The 25,914-nt window shown below is 41.1% G+C and overlaps 2 protein-coding genes across 3 annotated transcripts in view; one reads left to right on the top strand and one right to left on the bottom strand.

The window, feature by feature from the left end:
- Positions 1-23,745, bottom strand: part of Ganc (glucosidase alpha, neutral C) — a 58,864-nt gene extending 35,119 nt beyond the window's left edge. The window contains exons 1-8 of the mRNA XM_026787859.1: positions 22,884-23,745; positions 21,332-21,394; positions 18,696-18,804; positions 11,733-11,860; positions 8,469-8,651; positions 7,127-7,172; positions 2,107-2,173; positions 372-468 (exon numbers count right to left, since the gene is read on the bottom strand). Of these exons, the coding sequence (XP_026643660.1) occupies positions 372-468; positions 2,107-2,173; positions 7,127-7,172; positions 8,469-8,651; positions 11,733-11,860; positions 18,696-18,804; positions 21,332-21,394; positions 22,884-22,912 (722 nt within the window). The 5' untranslated portion in view covers positions 22,913-23,745. The remainder of the gene's footprint in view (positions 1-371; positions 469-2,106; positions 2,174-7,126; positions 7,173-8,468; positions 8,652-11,732; positions 11,861-18,695; positions 18,805-21,331; positions 21,395-22,883) is intronic.
- Positions 23,746-23,820: 75 nt separating this feature from the next.
- The window catches only part of Tmem87a (transmembrane protein 87A), a 47,630-nt gene continuing 45,536 nt past the window's right edge, over positions 23,821-25,914 (top strand). For both annotated transcript variants that reach the window (XM_005364301.2, XM_005364300.2), the window contains exons 1-2: positions 23,821-24,056; positions 25,257-25,317. In XM_005364301.2, coding sequence (XP_005364358.1) covers positions 23,880-24,056; positions 25,257-25,317 — 238 coding nt within the window. In that variant the 5' untranslated portion in view covers positions 23,821-23,879. The remainder of the gene's footprint in view (positions 24,057-25,256; positions 25,318-25,914) is intronic.

The raw sequence follows: 25,914 nt of genomic DNA, 5'->3' as shown, positions 1-25,914 counted from the left end.
AGGCAGGCGGATCTCTGTGAGTTCGAGACCAGCCTGGTCTACAAGAGCTAGTTCCAGGACAGGCACCAAAGCTACAGAGAAACCCTGTCTCGAAAAACAAAAACAAACAAACAAACAAACAAAAAACAAAAACAAAAAGCAACCTAGGGAGCAAGGGCTTCTTTGGCTTACAGTTCCAGACTGCAGTCCTTTACTGCAGCGTTCACAGTCAAGAGCAGAGAGAATAAATGTACAGAACCTCGCTTGCGTGTTCTTACCTAGCTTTCAAATCTCCAATACAGTTCAGAACCTGAAAAACTACTAGGAAGGTTTCTTAACTCCATAAGTGATATCAAGGCAGAGCCCACTTAAGAAATTTTGCTGCTACTTACCCAGTATTTTTAAGTTGGTGTGACTCTGCATGTTGAGGGATACCGTAGAGATATTCAAATCCATGGAAGGAGAAATCCAAACCGACAGAGGAAGGACCTGTAGAGACCAGGCTCATGGCTGAGTTATTTCTCAAATGGACCAATCTAAAAGATTTAGCTAATAGCTAACAACTTGGCTGGGAGTAGAGAGGTCTGAACTTGCCCCTACCAATCAATGCTGTGCATCGACTGTAAGACACTGTGATGTCTGGGCACTGGTGGATGCAATGGATGTGTATGTGAAACTGGGTGTTACACATAATGTGTATGAATGCAAAGCTCTGTCACTTACTAGTTATGTTGTCTGAGCTGTGTGCTGCAGTTCTTCCCCCCCCCCATACTGAGCATGTTCAATCTCTGCTGAGAGAGTTTGTGCTTCTCTTCTGACTGATAATCTTCCTGTCAGCCTACCTGTGGCTCCCTAAGAACTACCTAAGAACAGCAAGAAGGCTTTCCTGGATCCTCAGGATATGACCTCTCATGACTGTGATATGTGAGCCCATCCCCTGAACCATATTGATAAGCCTGGTGAGAAATGCCATAGATAGGCATGCAGCACCTGTGACAATGACGAAGAGAATTGAGAATTACTAGTTAAAAATGTTAGAGCAGGGGCTGGAGAGATGGCTCAGTGGTTAAGAGCATTACCTGCTCTTCCAAAGGTCCTGAGTTCAATTCCCAGCAACCACATGGTGGCTCACAACCATCTGTAATGAGGTCTGGTGCCCTCTTCTGGCCTGCAGACATACACACGGACAGAATATTGTATACATAATAAATAAATATTTAAAAAATAAAAATGTTAGAGCAGATGAGCTGTATAACTTGGGTTCTCATCACTTGGGTCTCATGAAAATATGTGGCATTTCCAGTTGTCTGGTTTACTCAGAACACAAGCAGTATGCTGGCCCAGACCCTTTCCTAACATAAGCTGCACATGGTCCATTATCGCTCTCATTCCTCCATAAGGTGCACACAATTACTGCTCTTTGCACTGCATTATTGAAGAATAGGAAATCCAACCTAGAGATTTCTGTGCACTTTACAGAAGTTACTTGTTTTAAATCCAAAGCTTAAGGAATTTATTTATTTGTTGCTGTGGGACAATGGTCATGTAGCTTGTAAAGATTTGTCACTTATATTAGTTTAATAAAATGCTGATTGGCCAGCAGCCAGACAGGAAGTATCGGTGGGGCGACCAGAATAGGAGAATTCTGGGAAGAGGAAAGGCTCAGTCTGTAGTCATCACCCAGATGCAAAGGATACAAGATGAAAATGCCTCACTGTAAAAGGTACCAAGCTGCATGGCTAATACAGACAAGAATTATGGGTTAATGTAAGATATAAGAGTTAATTAATAAGAAGCCTGAGCTAATAGACCAACCAGTTTATAATTAATGTAGGCCTCTGTGCGTTTCTGCAGGATTAGGCAGGGCAGAAACCTCTGTCAACAATTTGTTTGTTTGTTTGTTTATAGCACTGGGGATTGAACCCAGTGTACCCCCTACATTAGCCAGGCAATTCTATCACTGATCTGTAACTCCCACCATCAAATGACTTTTATATTTTTGGTTGTGAGCCTAGCCTTTAACGGCTGAGCCATCACTCCAGCCCATCAAATGACTTTTAGACATAAATATTTAGATATTTTGAAATGATCTATTTTAATATTATATCCTTAACTTTGACAATTTACCATTAGCTTTGACATCCACAAATTTTCCAAATGTCTCTTCCCACAGGCCTAGGTCTTCCTGATTTTCCTAATTCATAAAAAGAAGATCAAAATGAGCTTATAAATTGCAACAAATGTGGTTACCATAACAGTATATCTTATTTGGATTATTGAGAAGACTGAGGCACCAGCAAGATGCTCAGCAGGTATAGATCCTTGCCTTCTAATAATGCAAGCTTGACAATCCAAGTTCAACCCCTGGGACCCATGTAAGGGTGGAAGGCAAGAAGTACAAGGCCTGCACGCTTGCTCCACACATGCACTATACACATTCTTACTATGACTACTAACAAACAATTTAAATACAGAGAAAATGCAGTGTGCTAGCACATGCCTGTAATCCCAGCACATGGGAGGTAGAGGTGGTAGATCTCTGTAATTCAAAGCCAGCCTGGTCTACATAGTAAAGTCAGGACTCCAAACTGAGCCTCTGCTCAAAAAAAAAAAAAAAAAAAAAAAAGGACTGAGAAACGAGTTTCTCATAGTTTTGAAGATCAGTTTATAATATATATTTAATAAATTAAATTTGTGTTTTCTATAAAAGCCAATAATCATTCTTATGAATCTTTTTACTGTGTTAAAATATACAACATACACTTTATCTTTTAACCATTTCCAAGCATGCAGCCCAGTGTCACCAAGTACATTTGCTCTGTGGTGTGATGAAGGCCATCCTCAAGCATCCAGCCCCACAAGTCTTTCATCTGCCCACCCTGGACTTCCCTGCAAAATAACAACTCTATTTCCCCATCTCTGCACCCATGGCAAAACTGCTCTATTTTCTACTCTATGAATTCGACTACAGTCACCTCATAAAGTAGAATCGCACAGTGTTTGTTCTTTCATGACTGGCTTACTTCACAGGTTGTCTTCTGGTTTTATTCATTTTGTAGCCCACGTCAGAACTTTAATTTTTAGGTCCAAATATGACTTCATTGTTTGTATAGATCACATTTTGGTTTGGTCTTTGTTCCTCCCCCTTATGGTTACTGTGGCCAGTGCTGCAGTGTCCTCACATACAAGAAGCAGGGCTACTGGGTCTTACTGCAATTCTCTATTTAATTTTTTGAGGAACTGCCTCATCATTTGTCACAAACATCTTTATATGAACTAAAATAAAATGGTATTTTGAAAATGTAGCTTTTGCATATAAAAGAAATAAAAGGAAAAAATGTTTGATTTTTCAAGACAGGGTTTCTCTGTGTAGTCCTGGGTGTCCTGGAACTCACTCTGTAGACCAGGCTGACCTCGGACTACAGAGATCTGCCTGCTTCTGCCTCTGGAGTGTTGGAATTAAAGGTGTGCACCAACACTACCCAACTAGAAGGAAAAGTGTTCATGTGAAAACATGAGGTAAAACATGAGAATCTAATAACTTTAGTCAGTTCTAACTTTTTCTCACACTTATGAATTCACTGTTCATGTGTCAGAGGGTGAATAAGCCACCGTGCATATGTAGAGGTCAAAGGACAACCCAAGGAATTAGCTCTCCTTTTCCTATGTGGGTTCTGAGGGTCGAACTCAGGCCATAATGTTGGCAGCACTCCTGAGCCATCTTCCTGGTCCAACATCAGTGCATTTTGATAGGCCAGAAGCAGACACCTGTTTTTACTGAGTTTCCCCTCTGCAATCACGTGCACGTCCATGCTGGTTTGAGACGTCAGATAAATTGGAAGGCAGTGATTTCTCGGGGCTTGCCTCTTTCTATAGCTACAACTTTCTCCATTTTACATAAGAAAGAGGAAAATATAAAATGTATGAAAGAAATTTTGCTTAAAAGTGAACTGTCCATTTCTAGCTTCCTTCTTCATCATCAAAGCTTCTGTAAAGCGAGCCTGTGCTTCTTTGAAGCCACATCTGCAGGCCTGAAGTGATGACTGTGCTACCTTGGGGCCCAGCACAAGCATTACAGTCTGGGAACTCCCTCAAACAGTGAAAACTTTCCTATAGCGATGGTTAGTAACATATGTGACAGGATCAGTAACTAAAAACTGCGACTCAAGCTATCTGATCAGCTATCTCCCAGTGGATGTGACACATCATCACAATGTAGTCCATAGTCATGCACTCACCCTCTGCTCTGAAACAGAGTTTTCTCATCTTCATCAATACAGATGAGTCTTAAGAAAAAGAAAACTGCCAGGTGGTGGTGTATGCCTTTAATCCCAGCACTTGGGAGGCAGAGGCAGGCAGATCTCTGTGAGTTCAAGGCCTCAAGGAATTAGGTCTACAAGAGCTAGTTCCAAGACAGGCTCCAAAGCTACAGAGAAACCCTATCTCGAAAAACCAAAGGGAAAACAAAAACAACAACAACTTTGTCCTTAGGGCACCAGAAATACTTTCATCATTGCAAACAGTCAGGTATGCTGGTACACACACACAGAACCTCCGCACTCAGGAGGTTGAGGCAGGAGGATAGCTGTGAGTTGGAGGCCAGTCTGGGTTACATAATGTATTTCAGACCAGCATGGGCTACAGAATCCTGGGGAGACAGTTCAGTGGTAAAGTACTTGCTGTTAAATGTGTGGAGACTTGTGTTCAATCCTCAGCATCCCTGTAAATGTTTGATAGACACAGTGCACTGTACTAGGGAGGCAGACACGTGATCCCCAGACAAGCTGACTAGAAGAGCTTGCTGCGGAATATTTCAACTAGGCAAAGATATGTTACATTTGTTTATGCTGTGGAATATGACTTTAACTATGTGAAGGTGTGTTACTTTGTTTCTGCTGCCTTTTTAACGATGTGAAGATGTGCTACATTTGTTTGTGCTGCATTTGTTTAATTATGTAAAGACGTGCTGCGTTTGTTTCACCTTGCCTGCCCAAGACACCTGATTGGCCTAATAAAAGGCTGAACAGTCAACAGCTAGGCAGGAGAAGGATAGGTGGGCTGGTGGGTAGAAAGATGATAAGTAGGAGAAATTTAGGCTCAAGAGAAGAAGAACAAGGAGAAAGAGAGGAACATGTCTGCAGCTAGAAGGCAGGAACTCACCCAGCCAGCCAGACATGTGAAAGTAAAATATACAGAAGGAAAGAAAGGTAAAAAGCCCCAAGGCAAAACATAGATGAAGAGAAACAGGATAATTTAAGTTAAAAGAGCTAGCAAGAAATAAGAGCCAAGATAAGGCGAGCACTCAAAACAAAGTCTCTGTGCCTTGATTTGAGAGATGGTCAGTGGTCCAAAAGAAAGCCTGACACACTAGCTAAATTAGTTAAATTTTGAGTTCAGGTGAGTGTGGGGGCCCACAGATGTGAGTCTTGTTCCACCTTGACTAAAGGTCAGAGAGTTTGAGCTTGTTTTTACTCTTTCAAAGTTGTTGACAACAAGTGTGTCTACAAACAAGATATCCTGACCTAGGATGTGGTTACTTGGTGTATTGGACATTAAGACGGCCCACAGAGGTGGGTCTGTTCCACCCTGACCAAAGATCAGAGAATTTAAGCCTATTCCTGCCCCTTCATTTTAAAACAGGAGGTTTGACCAAAGGAGTGACTGCCTACAGGATACTTTGTCTAAGGTATATTTGCTGCATATCCTGCCCAAAACATCAGAATGCTTCCTGCCCAAAACATCAGAATGCTTAACTCACAAAATAGTGGCTTGATGTCTCCAGAATTGAAACAAGTAACTGTTCTGGTTGTCCTTTGTGTCATGTTAAAGCAATCTTTTGCCTTCTCCCCCCTTTTTGGATTGGGTATATAAACATACGGAAAATGAATGCAGGCAGACTCAGTATTCACTGAGTGCCCTCACATTGCTATCCTATGTCTCAGTGTTTCTTTCATATCTCTGTTCCTCCGACCTAACCCTTCTAATCCACTCGCCCCTACACTGGAACGTACAAACCCCAGCAGGTGAGAGACTGCCACACGAGGTGGAGAGTAATTGAAAATGACAACTTCTGGCTTTCACATATGCATGCATGTACACATGTGCACAGACATGCGCATACCACACCCACATGTACAAATACAAAAGACTTCTAGTTGTCTATTCTTCATGACTCAGCCAAAATAATCTTTTAAAAATAGAAGTGAGACCACTTATCCCCATGTTTAAAACCTTCTTTGTTCTTAGGGTTGCTGTGGAATAATCTTTGTACACTGTAAATATGTATTTCATTGTTCATAAAAAAGTTGATTGGCTGATGGCTAGGCAGGATTTTTGGGGTAGAGAGAAGGCTGGGAAGGAGGAGGCCAGAGTTTGAGGTGTCACCAACAAGACATGGAGAGGAAACAGGAGGTGTAAGATGAAAGAGACAACACCATGTGGCAGAATGTAGATTAATAGAAATGGGTTAGTTTAAATTTTAAGGGCTAGTTAGTAATAGGCCTGAGCTATCTGCTAAACATTTATAATTAATATTAAGTCTCCATATTGGTTATGTGGGAACTGGTGGGCAGGAAAGAAACGTCCATCTACATAGGGTGAACTGAAAAAGGTCAGCGTAAAAGAGGTACATTCTGAGGAACAAGGACTTTAGGTCAGTTTAATGATGAACTCCCAATTTCTTCAACAGTGTCTGCCCTGCAGGAGGCAGTCTTCAACAGATTTTGTTAAGTAAAAGCACTGCTAGTCTCTCCATTGAATGGCCTTGCCTAGCTCTTTAGCATTTTACCTGTCTCTTTTCCCTTTGTGTTCCTTCATGCCAACAAAAGAAATATATGGATACAGTACACATCGTATATACTGCACATGCACACACACATGCGCAAGGAAATGAAATGTAATAAAAGGTAAATAGAGAATACTTGAGAAAGATACTGGTACTGATTTCTGGCTTCCACTTTTGTCATGCACACACGCACTAAGAAGACTAAGGTGCTAAGGTGAGCAAACAGACAAAGACAAGAAATCCCCTTTTATATACAGCAGCACACCTCCCAAGCACCCTTCTGGAGAGGAGGGGAGCAGAATCCACTACATGCTTACAGGAGTGTTAAAGAAAATCAAGGGTAAATTGCTAGATCTCAATTACCTGAGAGGAGTCAGCTGGCACACTCTCCTGGTTCCCTTTGGTAGCTCTGTTTTAAACACAGATAAAGTTGTTTCAGGCAACGGGAAGACTGGCAGGATTTAATGCAGTAACAAAATCTCTCATTTCCAAGTCTTCATAAATTCTATCCTTTCATTTATTAAATATGACATCATTATGGGCCAGGCATGGCATCACATAACTACTCTAAGGATTTAGAGGGCTAAGGCAGGGTATTAGGGGTTCAGTCATCGTTGCCTGCATAGCAACTTCAAGGTCAGTGGGGATAGGAGGGGTAGGAAGTTGGCTCGGTGGGCAAAGGTGCTTGCTGCCAAGACTGGTATGGTCTGGAAGAGAGGACTCTCCCATTTTCACCAAGTGTTGTTTTAAGGTCTCCCAGTCTACACTTGCTGCTTTTATCATCAGAATAAGTGATGTGGCCTACAGAAATACTTCACATTATCTATTTCTACATGATGATTTTTTTTAAGTTGTAACTTATTTTTATTTTGAAATGTTAGCACTGGAAAATCTTACTATTTATCATAAAATTAATATATCCCCATTGTGGAAAAATTAAAAAGTAATGAAAAGAAGGGAAAATAAAAATACCTAAAATTCTGACTACTCTGTCATTATCATATAAATATTCTATCAGTTATTCTCTGTTGCTGTGATGAAACACGGTGACCCAGGCAACAGAAAGAGACGTTTATTTGGGTGCAGGATTCCTGAGGGTCCATGATGTTGGCGTGGAGGTCGTAGGCAACAGACCTGACAACTGGAGCAGGAGCTGGGGTTGCATCTTGAATCACAAGCAGTAAGCAGAAAGTGACCTGGGGGTGGTGTGTGTCTTTTCACTCTTAAAGCCTGGTTCCAGTGACATACTTCAACAAGACTATACCTAAGACTCCTCAAAAAAGCACAAACAACTGGGGACCAAGTATTCAAGCCAGAGGCTATGGAGACATCTTACTCAAACTACCAACTGTCTTTTTTCTTCAACTGTTTTTTTTTTTTTTTATGGTTTTTCGAGACAGGGTTTCTCTGTGGTTTTGGAGCCTGTCCTGGAACTAGCTCTTGTAGACCAGGCTGGTCTCAAACTCACAGAGATCCGACTGCCTCTGCCTCCCAACTGTTTTTTTAAACTGAGAAACACTAACAATAACAAACAATTTATTACACAAGCTCTTCAGCTACCTTTAAAATCTTATTTTTTTTGGGGGGGGAGAGGGGAGAAAGCTCAGCCAATAAGGCAGGAGGACCTGAGTTCGAGGTAGCTGGTATTTACAGACAGTTTTATTAAGGTAGGTCCTTAAGGGTCAAGTAATGTACATATAAATACCTTTGCTTGTGAGGAACCTGTAGGTGCTCAAAGTATAACTGGCCCAGGGAGTTGATGCTGAGCACAGTCTCATCCTGAGACACCAAGTCTATCTTGAATGGGTTTGCTGAGATATGACACTTCAGGTCGCCTTTTTCATCTGTCAGTATCAGGCTGCCAGCATCCCCTGAGCACGAGACCATCCTGGACAATGGAGCAGGAAGAGAAAAATAAATTGCTACAGGTTTACATGAGTCGATGTGATTTGCAATTCGGAGTGTTGGTCACTGAATGAGTCTTCCTATGACAGGGAATAGGTATGTCTACAGTAGGAGCCATTGTGGAGAGGAAAGGAAAGAGCTTGGACAGAACATAACTCTACCATATACTTCAACCTCCTATGACTAATTCTTGTCTATGAAATATACATAAAATTAAAAACTAGTAGAAATTTTGGAAAAAATTAAGTGAAATCATACATTCAAAGTAATTGGTACAGGTTGGAAATGCAACCAGATGTTCATCACCATCACCGTTTCTGTCTATAAAGTCTAGTGACACTTGGGCACACAGAATCTAAATATTCTTATTTATTTTTAATTTTTTAACTTAGATATTAAAATTTTATTTTGTGTGCCGTGTGTATGTGTAGGGGTGTGCAAACGTGGAGTGGGAGGACAGCTTACAGATGTTAGGCCCAAACTCAGGTCATCTGACTTAGAGGCAGCACCTGTTTCTGCTGAGCCATTGCACTGGCACTATGACAATCTTATACTTCTCCAGGCAGGTGATTCTTCTCCTCACAAGGCTGGCTGTAATAGGCTCTCTGGTTTGGAGGCAGTGAAGGCTGGTAAAGGTGAGGCATAAGGAACACAGAAATCCCTTTGCAAAGTCATTCTCAGCCGAGGTCTATTCGTTGTGCTCAGGCATGACAGGGACAATTTATCAGAAGGAATAGGAAGGTGACAGAGAGATGGCTCAGCAGCCAAGAGTGATAGCTGCTATTGGGGAGGACTCACATCTGGCAGACCACAACTGCCTGTAATTCCAGCTCCAGGGGATCCGATGCCGTTTCCTGCCCTCCTCAGACAACCACACATGTGTAGTGTGAGTGTATATAAGAAACATTCACAGAAGGAGCAGGAAGAGGGGTTTCTGCTGGAATGGAAGGCTTCTTGGAGCTTGGAATTTGGGAATTTATATTTATCCAAATCTCAAATGCTGGCATTCATAATTTCTGCAGTTGATGCCCTAAATCACAGATCTGAGTAGGCTGTGGACTCAGCTTATGATTTAATTCAGCAACCTGTGATATAAAACTCTGAGTCTGTATCTATAGCTGTAGAGACTCTGTAGCCAGATAGGACATGAGATTGTCATAGAAATGAAGTGGTTTTTTAATAGTGCTGTGAGTTCAGAATTTAAAACCTTGAGGTGGTTGTTTTATGTCATCAAATGCTTCAGAGAGGCTGATGTCAGCCAGGTCTTCTCAGAGGTTTGAATTCTGAGTGGCAGTCACAATGTGCTATATTCCCACCACGTGGTTTGCTTTCAGTAAGCCCCTCAGTACAGCTGACTATCACCAGAAACTTAGCAAGAGCACAGAATGCTGTGGTTTAGTCCTCTTGTGTCAGGCTGCTGGGTTATCATGACAAATTACCACAGGCTGGGTTGTTTAGCTAGCAGCCCATTTTCTCACAGCTCTGAAACTCTAACTGAGGTGTTAGCAGGTTGGCTTGTTTTAAGGCCTCGCTCCATGGCCTGCAGACGCTGCCTTGTCACTGAATATCCTTGTGTATGCGTAACCTGAGTTTTCTGAGTTTACAGGGAGAGCAGTCGGGATGTATTAGGGCACCACTACTGTATTCCTGTTTTAACTATCACTTTAACACATCTCTAAAGGCAGTTGTGTTCTGAGGTTCTGGGGATGAGGCCTTCAGCATATAAATTTGGGGGACAGGGAGACACAATTCTGCTCCCAGCACTGGTATTCTATCCTTCAATGGTACCCTTCACTGCCAACTATGTCAGCTAGTTAATCTCATATCAACACCGTGTCAACCAGGACTTGACTGTCAATAACTGTCCTGGTTATTTTAAGTAAAAACAACGTAATTTACCAAAGAGAACTGGTTGTCTATTACATCATTAGGAGGGTTTAGACAATGGGTTAGCTCTCCGGTAAAGGCTCCAAGCATAAAACTGGATAACTAGATAGTCAGTGATCTTATATCTCCACTACAATCAGGAAGCAGAGAAATCAGAAATCACATGGCTACTGCTTAGCTCCAGGATCATGCCATCTTGGCTGTAATATGAAGATTAGGGACCTGTGGCCCTATTAGTGACCTTATAGCCAGTCTACAGTTGCCAGATCTAGATAAGCACAATAGTACTGAATATTTTTGTTAAGTACACATGATTGGCAGAAAGTGAGTCACATCAGAAACTCTAGCTAGAAAGGGGTCTGGGAAAGGGCAAAGGCTGCTTTCAGTGTTTTTGTTATTTTTGTAGCTAAAGGTCCCCCAGAAAGTAGTTGGAACTGAAGCAGAACTAACAGCGATACTTATCACACAGTGTTTATGTAATCTTTAGTATCTATGGACCATGTGTTTCAATGGAAAATAACCTACATAAAACTGTGGTAGGATATGGAGGAAATTAAAGCATCTGTCTTAACCTTATATTCTTTCAGTGACAAAGCAACAGGAATTACCAGGCAACACAACTGAAGTTTTACCTGAATGTCTGCAGAGAACTGATAGAAATTTTATGAGTACTTGAAAAATCCTTTAACCCCTAGAGATTTTTCTCACCTAGATACTAATCATTAGTTTATCTCTGGCTTTAAGTAAAATTATACGTTAGGCTTCTAAGAACACCCTTAATTAAAAGTGAGTCTGTCTAGCCGTATAAATCACTGTGAGAGTTAGTGAGTGTATTAGATCTCTTGAGTCATGGTGCTAATCCGAGTGAGCAAATTAAATAGCTTTTCTTCTGCTTGGTTCCAAACTCTGCCTAATAAACTATTTTTGTTGTGAGAAACAGAGCTGGCCCAAATTTCTGTCTCTTCTCATTTGGAGGTACAAAACAGTTTTGGAATGGGAGCTAAAGAAAAACCTAATAGGTAATGTAGAAAATTTATAAATGTATCCCCAAATGATTAAATATTAACCCTGTAGCCAACTGATTATAACTCTGAACAAACAAAATAGGGGGTGCATTCAAGTTATGATTAAAAAAACATGCCAAGGTTGTGCATAATAGACCCTGCCCACGGCTTACCTTACAGTTCCTAGTTTGCTGGTGATGACATCAGGGACTTCATACCTTGGTTTCAGTGGAGTTTCTTCATTGATTTTAAGTCTGAAAATATTTTTCTCTATACCATAAACTTCAACCCGGAGAGGAACCTGGGAGTGGAGGTGTGAGAGTAGCTTCAACAGGTTACCTCAGTGATAATCTATTCTAATAGTCAAATTACAATAATTAGGAAAGCATTTCTTTAAATTATCATAGGCTAAACAAATTGAAGAATGCTGGCCAAAAACAAAACAAAACAACAAAAAAACCCAAACAAACAACAACAACAACAAAACAAAACCACATCCCAAATCTATGCCTGTGCTTGCTTCGTTAAGGCTATAGCACAAGAAACATCTTCTGTGTGTCTGAGGCTAGGTAAACATGATTATCCAAACTAGGATCTTCAGAATAAAAGGGGTTTCTGCTAATAATTAAACTAGATAATTGCATAAGCTGCAACCAGACTTGACAAAATCGGGACATATGACCAGGCACAGAAGTGCTAAGAGTTTGGGTGTTAAATTCAGGGTAGCCAGGATCCAGCTGAATGAAAGATGAAAGAATCAGGCCCAGGAAAAGAATTGAGAAAAATCATTTTTACAATTCTTCAGCATGGATAAAATGAGGCTCACTGAACTAAAATCAACAGATATTTTACAGCCAGTAAAAATAATAGGCTTCTAGGGAACTTTCTCAAAGGGCTAGGGAACCTAGGTAAAAATATTCAAGAGGGATGGAAACAACACAAAATACAAAGAGAGAAAACCAGAAAAATAATACTCAGAGACAAAAACAAGAGCAGAGACCTCATAGGAACAGAAATGGCTGGATTTGGGTCAGAAAACGAAGCACCTAGATCAGAGGATGACTTAGAGACAAGTTTTTAACCAAGTATATCATACTAGTCTGTAGGCGGAGACTGCTCTTTTGCTTCCCAAATAATCCCACAGAAAGTATACTAATTACAACACCGTTTGGCCCATTAGCTCAGTCTTCTTATTAACTAACTCTTACATCTTAAATTAACCCACTTCTATTAATCTGTGTATTTGCACGAGGGTGTGGCTTACTGGTGAGGATCTGGCGTCTGTCTCCTTTGGCAGCTACATGGAGTCTCTCCGACTCTGCCTACTTTCTCTCTATATCTCTGTTCGAATTTCCTGCCTAGCTTTACTCTACAAAACCACTGGCTGAAACAGCTTCTTTAATAACCAATGGTGACAAAAAAAAAACCAAAACATATTCACAGTATACAGAGGGGAATTCCACATCGTTAGTCTACTGTAAATTCTTCTTCTGAGCTTTGGTTACACATGGGTACCTACACTGTTATTATGTCTGCTATGATGTAGGCTCAGCCGTAAAGGCCACATAATGTAGTGTAAACGACATGAGGTTGTGAAAGCAAAAGACAGGCGGCACTGAAAACAACAGCAGCATTTGAAAAGCCATGTGACTGGAACCACCTTGCTTCTGGGACTAGAGGAGAGCAGTCAGGGCCCACTATCAGTAATGCTGTTCTGAAGTGCTACCAGCTGGTGCTGTGGCTGTAGATGCATTCATAGCCACTCTAATACAGGACTGCTATAGAACTGACTATAATGACTGCTTACATGCTCACTTTTTCACATACTTGAGTTGTTTTGAATATGCCATTAGAATTCCAACATTTAAAAATGCCCCAATACAAAAAGAGCTGAAACTCATATGATCTATTTCTCACAAGCCAGACATACAGTCTTGTGGTTCTTTTTAATAACTAACATTTATTTTATATGTAATATTGTGACCACTACACTCCTAGAGGGGTTGCAATTTAGAGAAGATGATACCTACATAAAATTTACATAAAGCTGAGATGAAAGTACAAATACAGAATTAGTGGCAAAATAGTAAGGGGAGTACTAATGTGTGCAAGGTGAAAGCCTGGGAAGTCTCTCTTGGAGGAAGGGACTTAAGGAGGGCCTTCAAGAATTGGTAGGAGGATAAGTATCTTTTGCTGTGATAAAAATTATTGCTAAGAGCAACTTGATAAGAAAAGAGTTTATTTTATATTGTATCTTACAGTCTACCATGAAGGTCAGAGCAGGAACTCGAGGCAGGAACTGATGCAGACACCATGGAGGGGTGCTGCTTACTGCCTTGCTCTTCATGGCTTGCTCAGATATCTACTTTACACAATTCAAGACTACTTGCCCAGGGATGCCATATCCCACAGATAGCTGAGTTCTCCTACATCAATAATTAAGAAAATGCCCCACAACACAGGTTAACCTGATGGAGGCATGCTATTAATGGAAGCTCTTTCTCCCCAGATGACCCTGGATCAGATCCTTCCCAATTTTTTCTGCCTATGAGTTAAATATCATCAAATAATGTTAAGAATGTAAACAGAGGGGGCTGGAGAGATGGCTCAGAGGTTAAGAGCACTGCCTGCTCTTCCAAAGGTCCTGAGTTCAATTCCCAGCAACCACATGGTGGCTCACAACCATCTGTAATGAGGTCTGGTGCCCTCTTCTGGCCTGCAGGCATACACACAGACAGAATGTTGTGTACATAATAAATAAATAAATAAATAAATAAATAAATAAATAAATATTAAGAATGTAAACAGAACAAAACAAAACAGAAAAATGTAAACAATGGGCCCTTATTGTAAGCAACCTCTCGTGTTTTTGTCTTTTTGTTTAGATAAGCTATGCGACCTGTTGGGGGTGGTGCAGTTTTGAGCCTTTGGCTGATAATGAATCTCTCCCTTGTGCCCAGCTGCCCCTAAGTGTAAGTTGAACATTTCTTCCTTTGGCAGCTGTTGCCATGGCACACCAGCTGTCTGAACAATTTAGGAAAGGCTTTGTGGAAGCTATACCTCAGCCACAGAGAACACTGCAGCCAAGATGCCGCTGAACCCACACATGTCTGCTTCTACATGTCTCACTCTACTGCGGAAACCTTCATTTGAGTTATGAAAAGCCTTGATGGTTACCAGATGAGCTTGCCTACAGCTTCTCCAGAAGGCTGCGTTAGATCTTGTCATAGCAGCCCTCAATTAGGTCAAGAGGAGGAACAGTATTTCCCTTGGAACTCAGCAAAGACTCTGAGCAGTGCTTATGCAATAACTGGTGGGAACGGAAACTATGCTATGATTAGCGGCATTGCAACCTGAGCCCAAGCATGCCATACTCCTTTTCTAGATATACAAGTCAGCTTTTTCAGCTTATTTGTTTGCATATTATAGTGTGTTATTTATTTTGCTATTTTTAATGGTCTCAGCTATTTGTGATAACTGCAAGCATGGATTCTATGGAACAACGGTGACCTCCTGCTAATTTTTAGCCCATTTCTGGAGGGCAATTAGCCTATCCAGGTATGGTTCTGTTTGGCCAGTTCCCAATTAACTGCTTGTTGGCCACTCAGGATGAACACTACTTGCTAAGGAGCAGCTGTGCCCCATCTGCTGAGGAGGTGGCTAGTTGGCAAAGTCTCATCTTAATCCCACTTAAATGAAGAGGCAAGGAGTAACTTCATACAGAGGCTTAGCGATATACTTGGATCCTTAAAGAAGCTGCTAGAAGCATCTCTGGTGAAACCATGCTAACAGGCTGCAAAAGAAAGTAAAAATGCTTACAAATGTTTAATCAAATCAGCAGAAAACACCAAAGTTAGCAATATAAAGTACATTAAAGATAAAGCTTTAGTCCAGCTAACCTCACTAATGGACAACATCCATTTCCCTGTATTAGTGCCAAAAGGCCAGTCTCTGCTGTCCAACCTGTGTCACGTTTTCATTCAAGGCAAAACATTCATAACAGTAGGAGGGAAAAATCAAACCGGAACAGAACTTTAAAGTAAACACTTTTCTAATCATTTTCCTTAGTTTTTTCTTCTAACAGCTTCTTTATTGGACATTTACCTGTATATTTACAAATGTACTATTTTTGACTGCTATGTGATATTAGGGTTATGAGAGCTCATGGGGAGAGTCCCTGGAATGGAATTACTGCCTTTATAAGAAAAGAATAGAATTTGCTTTGCCTGTGTCTTCCAATCATGTGGGATACGAGGTCTGTAAGCCAGAAAGAGAGCCATTTCCTGATGTGGGTGTTGGCTTCTTGAAAACTAAGTCTGTTGTTTAAGTCACTTGGTCTTTGGTATTTTGTTATGCAGCCAAAGCAAACTAAGAGAATATTGCTAAAGCTTGATTCTGTTTCCTCATTGTTTATTAGGAGTGGATTTAAGAAAAAGAACTAGACTTCAAGATTGACAAGAAGTCAAAATCTGAAGTCAGTCGTTTAAGGTTTTAAAAGTGTGGGGTTAGGCAGCTGGGCAGGCAGGCACAAGGAGTTCCTGGTTTGTCAGAATTTGCCTGCTCAGTGCAATTGGAGAAGTGCAGCTGTGAGCTGAATATGATCCTCTTAGATTCTGGACTTCGTCTCTCTGAACCTGAAAGAAAAAAGCTTTCATTCTTATCAGATGCACATACGCAGCTTGTTCTAAATCTCTGGACCATGTCCTTAATACATTTGTCTCAGCCTAGGAATGACCTTTGACCCTGTTCCTATGCAATGAGATGGTTAGGAAGTACAGACAACTTCTCAGATTACTGTCTGAAGAGTATTATCTTTACTGTCCATCAAACCAATAGAGGGCACGGAATCCTAATCCCCCTAGTTACCTGAACATCTTACTTGAACATTAAAATGTAATTAGGCAGAATTTCAGGGTGACTTTTTAAAATATACATCTGCTTGAGATCAGATTACACAGATTCCAATACAGTCTTGATATTTAAACGTGGAGTACACTTTAAGTAGCCACAAATTTCTCAGTCTTGGGGGCTTTGCTGCTGACATTTCGGATAATTTGCTCTTTCTTGATGGACTTCCTGGCTCCTTTCTGAGCCATGTGCTGTCTTGTGTTAAGATCCATCCTCTGGGCCCCTCTGCACTCTGAAGTCTTCTTTTTGGAGGTCATCCAGATCTGTTAGGCTCTGGTTGGCACGTGACTTGAATTACCTTGCCTCTCAATGTTTAGGATCCAAAGAGAGAAGAATGATCTCTTACAACATAGGGAAGCATGTGCAGGAGTCTGGCACTCACTGAATTGGTGTCAAGCTGTGTTAAGAAGTGAATTTTGGTTTATTTATGGTATTTGAAGTAATTCTACCTTATTTTCTTTGCCTTCAGTTTTTTTTGTTTGTTTTCTTGTTTTTTGAAACAGGGTCTCTCTGTGCAGCAGTACTAGCTGTCCTGGAACTAGCTCTTGTAGACCAGGCTGGTCTCAAACTCACAGAGATTTGCTTGCCTCTGCCTCCTGAGTGCTGGGATTAAAGGCATGCGCCACCACCGTGACCTGGCTGCTTTGGCATTTTTATGACAGTGGATTGTTCAACAGGTTCTATGCACTCAGCCATCACAAGGATTGATAAGGGTTTTATTTCCAGATCATGGACACTACAACTCACTGCAGTCAGATACAATGAAGAGAACAAGGAAATTAAAAAATTATCAGAAAAAAACAAGACAAGAAAGTGCCTGACATCTGGTGGTAAGCCCAAAGTTTCCTGGAAAGTCTTGTGGGATCACTAATCTGGGAGTCAAGTTTGTGGCATACTAGTAGTTTCTAAATTAAGGTCCTAGAGAACCTCCTCCAACACTGTGGGATAATTTTTGTCCTGTTTTCTGTTGCATTTCCTCAATACAGCATTACACAACGGGAGCTGTACAGTCACAGGGAGATTTCACACAACGTTCAACTGGCCGAGAACTGGAAACAGTTGGACAGTTAGTGGAGTCACTGTGAGCGGTTAGTGGACCCAGACCACAGTCTTAAAAAACTGTTTCTATTTCAAGAAATACCAGCTAATGCATATTGGTCTGAGAGGCTCTAGAAGCTTAAGCTGCGCTTAGGAGGTGGAGGAGTACTGAAAGTCAGGGTTAGGATTTGTGCAGTCTCACCTTCTGGTCCAGCTCAAAATAATTCCGTAACTGACCCATCTCTGTGACACATACGAAGCAGTGTGATCAACTGAAAGGTGAGACAAAAGTCCTTAAAATATCCTACTGAAATTTCTTTACGTTGTAGGAGCTATGGTGATCAGCTAGTGAAAAAGCTCAGAGTCAGAATCCTCATGTCCTGGATTTTCTACTACACAACACTACTATAGGTTCTTTGGCAACCTAAATTTTGAATTTTGAACATTTGTTGAATCTGCCCCTTGTTCAGGCTTCATGAGAAACTATTCTACAATACTGAGCTGGAAAGTGTATGGATCTTTGGCAGAATCTGTCAAAGACAGAAAATTAAAGCTATGTAACACAGGGCAAATGTCTTCCTAGATTTCATTTTCCTTGTTTGATAATTGGGGACAATACAATGCATGTCTTAAGTGCATTATGGAAAGGAGTTAAAAGTAAATAACACATGTAAAACATCTAGAGAAACATGTGATACACAGACAATCTCTTCGTTGATATTCACATTACTACGGAGGTAAGACTGGCTGGATACAGCAGCAGAAGCATGTAATTGTGGCACTTGGGAGACAGAGGAAGGAGGTAGGGAGTTAGAGGAGCCTCAGTCAAGTAAAAAGCTGGAGGTCAACTGGGCCACATGCAGCCCTACCTCAAAGAGAATTAATATAGGATCAGCGTGTTTGTGTGTGTGTGTGTATGTGTGTAATATTTCTTCTCTAACAAAGCTACTAAGGCATAGATAGCTGTCATAGAAATAATTTGCCTGGTGGTGGTGGCACATACCTTTAATCCCAGCACTTGAGAGGCAGAGGCAGGTAGATCTCTGTGAGTTCAAGGCCAGCCTGGTCTACAGAGTGAGTACTAGGACAGCCAGGGATACATTAAAAACCCTGTCTTGAAAAGCAAAAACAAAAAGAAATGAATATAGTTCAATCCCAATAAACAAAAGTAAATTGTTCTTCCACCTCACCTTAGTTGCTTCACTGACGATTTGGAAGCTGGTCCTGTCTGGTTCTGTTGTGACTGCATCTAACAATGCCTGGTAGGTGGGGTTCTTGGAGAGCTGCTGTTTCTGCCGCCTACAGATACAGAGTATTGTTCTGGTTAGTTTGTTAGCTTGACACAAACTAGAGTCATTTGGAAAGGGGGAACCTTAAATGAGAAGATGCCTCCAACAGACTGGGCTGTAGGAAAGTATGTGGGAGCTTTTTCTTGATTAATTTATGGATGTGGGAGGGTCCAGCCCACCATGGGTGATGCTGCAGGTGGTTTAAGAAAGGTAGCTGAGAAAGCGGGGGTGGGGGTTGGGGAAGATAATCAGTAAGAAGCACTCTTCCATGGTCTCTGCTTCAGGTCTTGCCTTTAGGTTCCTGCACTGAGTTCATGTCCTGACTTCTCTTGTAGACCAGGCTGGCCTCGAACTCACAGAGGTCTGCCTGCCTCTGCCTCCCAAGTGCTTGGATTAAAGGTGTGCACCACCACTGCCAGGCTTGATCATGGTCTTTAATCACAGCAATAAAAAGCAATATAAGAACAAAATAATACAGCTATATAAAAGCTGCTTGCGACTTGTCTGTATCTAATAGACTATATCATTATGTCAATGTCAGTAAAATTGACTATCAGAGTAAGTGACTGGCATAGACAGTACTGATACTCTTATAAAGTACCAAGAATATATTACTAGTGTTCTAGTAAAATTATCAGTAAAATAACATTAATTTCAACATAATACTGCTCAAGAATGGCATCTTGTCTTGTTTATTGAGAAAGTGGGGCATATTACATATTTCCTTTCTTTCGTATGTGTTATGTGTGTGTGCATGTACAGGTATATGAACATGTGAGTGGGGGCCAGGAAACAACCTCAGGTATCATTCCTTAGAGACTGTTCTTTTTATTTTTAAGTCAGTGTCTTTTACTAGCATGGGGTTAGGCGAGCAGGCTAGGCTGGCTGCCCAGGAGGACCTAGAGACATGTTTGTCTCTGCCTCCCCAGGGCTGGGATTGCAAGTGCTCATGACTGGTAGTTTTATAATATGTTCTAGGGATTAAACTCAGGTCTTGTTGCAAGTACTTCACCTACTAAGCCATTTCCCCATCCCAAACTTGAAAGATAACTTTTATGAGCTCAAATTTTCTCCTCCTTTTCATAAAATGGAACTTTAGTAGATACATAGATTCTTGTGGAAATTCAGTGTGGGCTATTGGTTTAACAAGGTACTTTCCTCTAAAATAACTGTTTTGAGTTAAAATGACATCTTTTCTTCCCCCTAGAACAGAGAATGACTGAAATAGAGACTTAAAAATACATGAAACAATTTTTGCTGGGCATGGGGCATAGCACTTTTAATCTCAGTTCAGAAGGCAGAAGCAGGCAGGCTGTTGTCAATCCAATGCCAGTCAGATCTATAGAGTGAGACGATGTTCTGAATAATAAACAAACAAAACACAAAATTAAACAAACAAACAAAAAATTAATTTACATGATTTCCTATTTGAACCATATAAAAATAGGTAAAAATCAGGCTCTTGAACCACCTAACCCACAGATCCCACCAAACTAGACGTTTTAAAAGATGATTTTAAAGGCACATTTTTTCTAGGCTAATATCCTCAAAAATATTAAAGTAAGTATAAAAGATCCCCACAGAGGGAAATATATCAATAGTTAACACATTTCTATTGTATTTACTCTTTGATCCAGTTACCAAATTCCTAGAAATCCTACTTTTTATTGTTGTTCGTTTATTTGTTTTTGCTGTCTTGTTTTCCTTAGTGCTGAGGATCAGGCCTAGAGCCTTGCACAGATATGGAGTCACATCTCCAGCTCCACTCCCACAAATCACTTGCAGCTATAGAGAATAACATACACATCTCTGCATATGCTAACACTCTCAGAGCAAAAGATTAAAAAGAAGCCACAACCTGAGGCTCTAGCAAGTGGGTCTAGAACAAAATAAATTATAGAGCATCTACCCAGTGGGATACCATGAGCACAAAGTAGAGGGAAACGCCCATGTACTGAAGGGGAGCTCTCCCGACTAAATATATAAAGTGTGTGTGGGGGAGCACACAACAATGCATATAGAAATCTATTTGTAGGTGTAAGGAAAGAGGTGATATAAGAATATATGTATTTGTGAAAAATATTGGAGGAATAGATAAGAAATTAATAAATATGCTGACTTGAAGGGACAAGATGATGGAGAAGTAGAGGCAGGAGTAATACTTTCAATATGTACCGTATATGATTTTCAAGCCAGGTCAGTGTATTATCTTTGAAAATGCACATTTTAAGAATATTTTAGCTTTCAAAATAAAATACAGGCTGGGTGGTAGTGGTATACACCTTTAATTCTAGCACTTGGGAGGCCAGCCTGGTCTATAGACCAAGTTTCAGGATAGCCAGGGCTACATAAACAAACCAAGACCAAAAAAAAAATACAATTTAAATTATTTAATAGTAAGTATATAAAATGATTCATTAGTTTTCCTAAAGGTCCTCTTCTTAACCACCCCCCACCTGCCCCCAGTTCTCAAAAGCTTAGTGGAATTAATTTGGAAATACTGACAGGAGTGTTTTCTGGGTGGTCTATTTACTTACCTGTAGAAAGCAATCTTGCTACAGTCTCTGAAAATGGTTTTATCCACAGCTTCATCTTCAACACTAAAGAAGACATTTTAAGAGATACATTTTATATAACATCTGTGAGCTCATTGTTTGTACCTTTCCTAATTATAGTATAAACGTGTGCAAAATAAACTTTTGGAATTTACTCTGCATTGCAAAACTCCATCACTGCTGTCACTTTAAGACTTCACGGGGCAACAGGATATATGCAGCAGAACAATATCCTTTTGTAAAACTACCAAACTGAACCAGAGCATCTTCATGGGCTTCGTCTGAAAGCCATAGGAAAAGGGCACTGCCAATTATGAGCTTTAAAAATAATAAACACAACACTAAAATCTGAAATCTAAATCCAAAACAGGCAAACAGCCTCCTCACCTATTTTCAGGGCATTTACTTCCTGAGAGGTTAGACCTGAAGAAGCCATAGACTGCCTAAATGTTCTTCTAAAGTCTAACAGGCAACCACAGACAAGGCTCCAAATCCTCTCAGAAAGGTATTTATTTGCCTGCCGGGCGATGGTGGCGCACTCCTTTAATCCCAGCACTAGGGAGGCAGACGCAGGCGGATCTCTGTGAGTTCGAGACCAGCCTGGTCTACAGAGCTAGTTCCAGGACAGGCTCCAAAGCCACAGAGTAACCCTGTCTCGAAAAACCAAAAAAAAAAAAAAAAAAAAAAAGGAAAGGTATTTGCCAGCTGCTAGCATCGGAATAGGAACAAACATAAAAGGCAAAACTTCCCAGAGGATTCCAACAGTAGAGAGATTAATATCCTTTCAAACCAAGTTTCAAGAAGTATTACATCTGAGGGACTTGATCGGGGGAGGGGGAGGGAAATGGGAGGCGGTGGCGGGGAGGAGGCAGAAATCCTCAATAAATAAATAAATTTAAAAAAAAAGTATTACATCTGGAATAGAATGTAAAAAGAAGGACACTACCACTTGAATATATATGTATTTCAGTTAGTTAAAACAACTATAAGCTACCAGGCGGAGGGGGAGGGTAAAGAGGTGTGTCTTCCTGCAACTGCAGTTAGCATGTCCATAAATTTGAAGGAAGCTGAACTATGAAAATAGGCCTGGATAGGCAGAAACACTTAGCCATGCCAAGAAAGTATTTTATCGTGGTAAAAATGAAACCCTTCATTAAACTCGGTCTTTTGGTACTGCTTATCTTCATCAAGTGTGCAAGCATTAGGAGGCCTTGCAGACTTCGGTTTCCAGTTTTGAAGGAGCTGTGGAGTGGCACAGGAAGAGATGGAACCACCTAAAGGCGGAATGAAGCGCGCTTAAAAGTCACGTCTCAGAGTTTGGAAGGCAACCTTTTCACTGTTAAAGTTACCTAACCCTCCTGGAAGTACTTCAAGAGGTTAGCTATTAACATTACTCAACTCTCCAGCAGAAGCAGGAAAGAACCACAAAGCAAATATCAAGCATTCAAGGAAGTGCCATTAAAACGTTAAGTGAAGCTTTCAAAGCTAGAAGGTTGTTTAGGAGTAAGTTCCAGCGGGAGCAATTGGCCTTTACCTGATTTTCTCTTTCTCAGTTGCTTCCATAGCTTCCCTGTTAACTCTGCCTGACTCCTAACTCTCAAGCCACAGCCTCTGACGATCTTTTAAAAGAAGTTAGCAAGCAGACTTGCTAAATCATGACTCGTACTTCATCACAGTCAAATTTATGGGAAAGAAGAGTCCTCTCCAGGTGTTTAAGGGGCGGGGGACAAATCTTGACTTTTTCTCCGGGAATTTTTCTCAGGCGCAAACCAGAGCGTCTACTGGGAGATACTTGGTAAATACTGGTTGAGTGGCCGAGGAACTTTGCTTTTATTTGCCGAGGAGGCTTGCACGCAGAGAGCCCTAAAGGTTAGTCTAGAGCGTGAGAAACAGGAAGTACCGAGACAGCCTCAGGGTATGTCTCTGTGCCTGTCACCCTGTGAAACCGAAAGCTGCCCCGGTCTCTCTCCACTTTTAGCTTTGAGTGGGGACTGCCGTTTGGATCACTGCTGGACGCTGATGTCCGGGCAAACTGCTGCAGCTGACCTGCAGTCTTTCGTGGTTAAAGGGGACTTTGAAGCTCATGAACCGCTTCTATTCCAGTCTGCCAAGTTCCAGGCTCTGCTTCCACAGCTCCACAGCCGAAGAACTCACTACTGGATGTCAATCATGCATCCAGAGCGCGCGCTTCTACAGACTTCTGACCGGCGCCTGACCTTGGTTTGGAAAGGATGAGGTGCGGGAAGAAGAGGGAGGAGCAGAGACTTGACCGACGCACTAAGCTCCTTTAATGGCAGAAGAACAGAGGGAAGTACCGGGCCGCAAACTCTCCGATAGTTAGCCTTAGGCGACGCTCGGGTTGAGACGAGAAGACGCCTGCGCAGTAGACGTAAAGTTTCTGGCGCGCTCTGACGTTCGGAGGGAAGAGCGGCAGTTTCAAGGACCCGGATAATCCCGCCCACAGAGCAGAGCCGGAAGAGGGTGAGACAAGCCGGAAGAAGGCGGGACTAGTCAGCCGGAAGGAGGCTCAATGCTTTGGGTTAGTCGCTTCATGGCTGTGAAGATGGCGGTAGCTGCGTGGTTTCAGGTGTCTCCTGTCGTCTTTCTTCTTTTGGGGGCGCAGCCGTTCCCACTGTCGTTTTTTGGTGCAGGACCAGCACCCGTGTTTGCCGCGGATAGATCAAAATGGCACATTCCGATGCCGTCGGTGAGTGTTGGAGTCGCTACTGAGCCTGGAGGGGGATGAGAGGTGGGGCTACGGTGGCCCAAGGGGTCCAGGATGGTTTCATGAAAGTCGGTTTCCAAAGAGGGTGGGATACCCAGAGTGTGCCGGCGGGGTCTCTCCTGCTTAAGCCAAGAGCTGCACTGTTTGCCCTAGTTGAGAGGAGTGTCGGAGCCAAGCGGCTTCTCACGGGGAAAGTCAGAACTTTGAGCGCCGAACTTCAGAGAAACTTGATGCACAGGTCCATGGTTTCTCTTTCAGCTAGAATGTCACAAAATCCAGTTACCTAGGCTTAGATGAAAGGGACAAATAAATAGGAGCCCTTAACTCTAGTGTCTTAATTTTAATTTTGTTGTAAAAATATTTCTACGGATGAGATGGATTGATTGGGTTTAAACTTCGAAGTTTTTTTGTGATTAGGGGACATGGGGATTTTTTTTTTAAATGCTTTTTAACTTGAGAACAGCCAGAATGGAACAACTCTAAAATGTAATGTCGTAAGGATAGTCTTTCGTTTGGGTTGTTAACTGATGGGTTGACCTAGTCCCCTCCCAGTTTGAAGACCTTGTTTGAGTCAGAGTAGTATTTTGAACCACAAAACCCAGATTTTGGGCAAGAACTGCTTTAAAAACCATTAACTGTTTTGTTGACTTTTTTTGGTTTTGCTTTTGCCCTGTTCATTGTACATTTACATCGCAAATTTTGCAGCTTTTACTCATTTGGCAAAGGTTTTGGGTTTTGAATTATAATTGTCTGTTACTGAAATAATTAGTACTTGGGTCCTTTTAAATTTAAAAGTGAAACTATTCAAAGTTTATTTGAAAGCTGTGGTTGGTGGTTGTTAGGAATGGTTAGTGAGTGAAGAAAAGGAACTGTCCATCTCAGGAGTGCAGGCCTTGGCAATCATACTCCTTTTACCCTATGATGATGCTTTCAAGTTAAGTTGAGATTTGTAGCAGCTTCCCATTGATAGTCCCTGCTTTATGACCTGTGGGTAGGAAATCAGGACTACACTGAGAGGCGAGAGCCAACAGTTTGAGTGTGATTGACCTTCACTAAAAGAAAAGGTGTGTTGTCCTTTTGATTAAGAAAATTAATTTGAATATTTTATAAATTTAGGTATTCTTAGCCTGTCTTGAAAATCAAAATGCCTTGATGCTAATTATCTTTTCTTTATCTTTGCAGGGGAAAAATTATTTTAGTTTTGGAAAGATTCTTTTTAGAAATACTACCATCTTATTGAAATGTGAGTTTTTAAATTGTATTCTTTTTTTGAGCTTATTTTCTACCTTAGTCTGCTTGTGCGTGTGCGCACACGTGCGTATGAATGAATGAACATACACATGTATGAATGAATGAACATAATACATGTATGAATACATGTGTATATGCATGTGAAGGCCAGAGCTCAGTTACTTGTGTCTTCCTCACTTCCTATCTACCCCCCCCCTTTTTTTTTTCTAGACAAGGTTCTTAACTTGGAGCTTGCTGGTCGGCCAGTCTGGTCCTGATGCTTGTGTGGGAAACATTTTCCCAACAAAGCCATCTCCCTAGCACCTTAAAACATTTTAAGTCCATAAATTTATTAGCTTGACACTGTTTAGATACAAACATTTAGTATAACTGAATTCATAATATAAATGACATTCAGAATACTTGTATAAATTTTTGTTTTATTTTGTTTTTCAGTTTACTATGTTATGTATAAATACACGATTTGTAGCTTATATTATGTATTTGTATTATATATTACATACTGAATGTATAATCTATTGAATTCATATGTTGACTATAATGCTATACAGAATGTATATATGTGTGTTTATGAAAATTATGTATATAT

The sequence above is a fragment of the Microtus ochrogaster genome (assembly GCF_000317375.1).
Source record: "Microtus ochrogaster isolate Prairie Vole_2 chromosome 14 unlocalized genomic scaffold, MicOch1.0 chr14_random_1, whole genome shotgun sequence".
In the NCBI taxonomy this organism is placed as follows: Eukaryota; Metazoa; Chordata; class Mammalia; order Rodentia; family Cricetidae; genus Microtus; species Microtus ochrogaster.
This window is presented reverse-complemented; position numbering and strand designations above follow the sequence as displayed.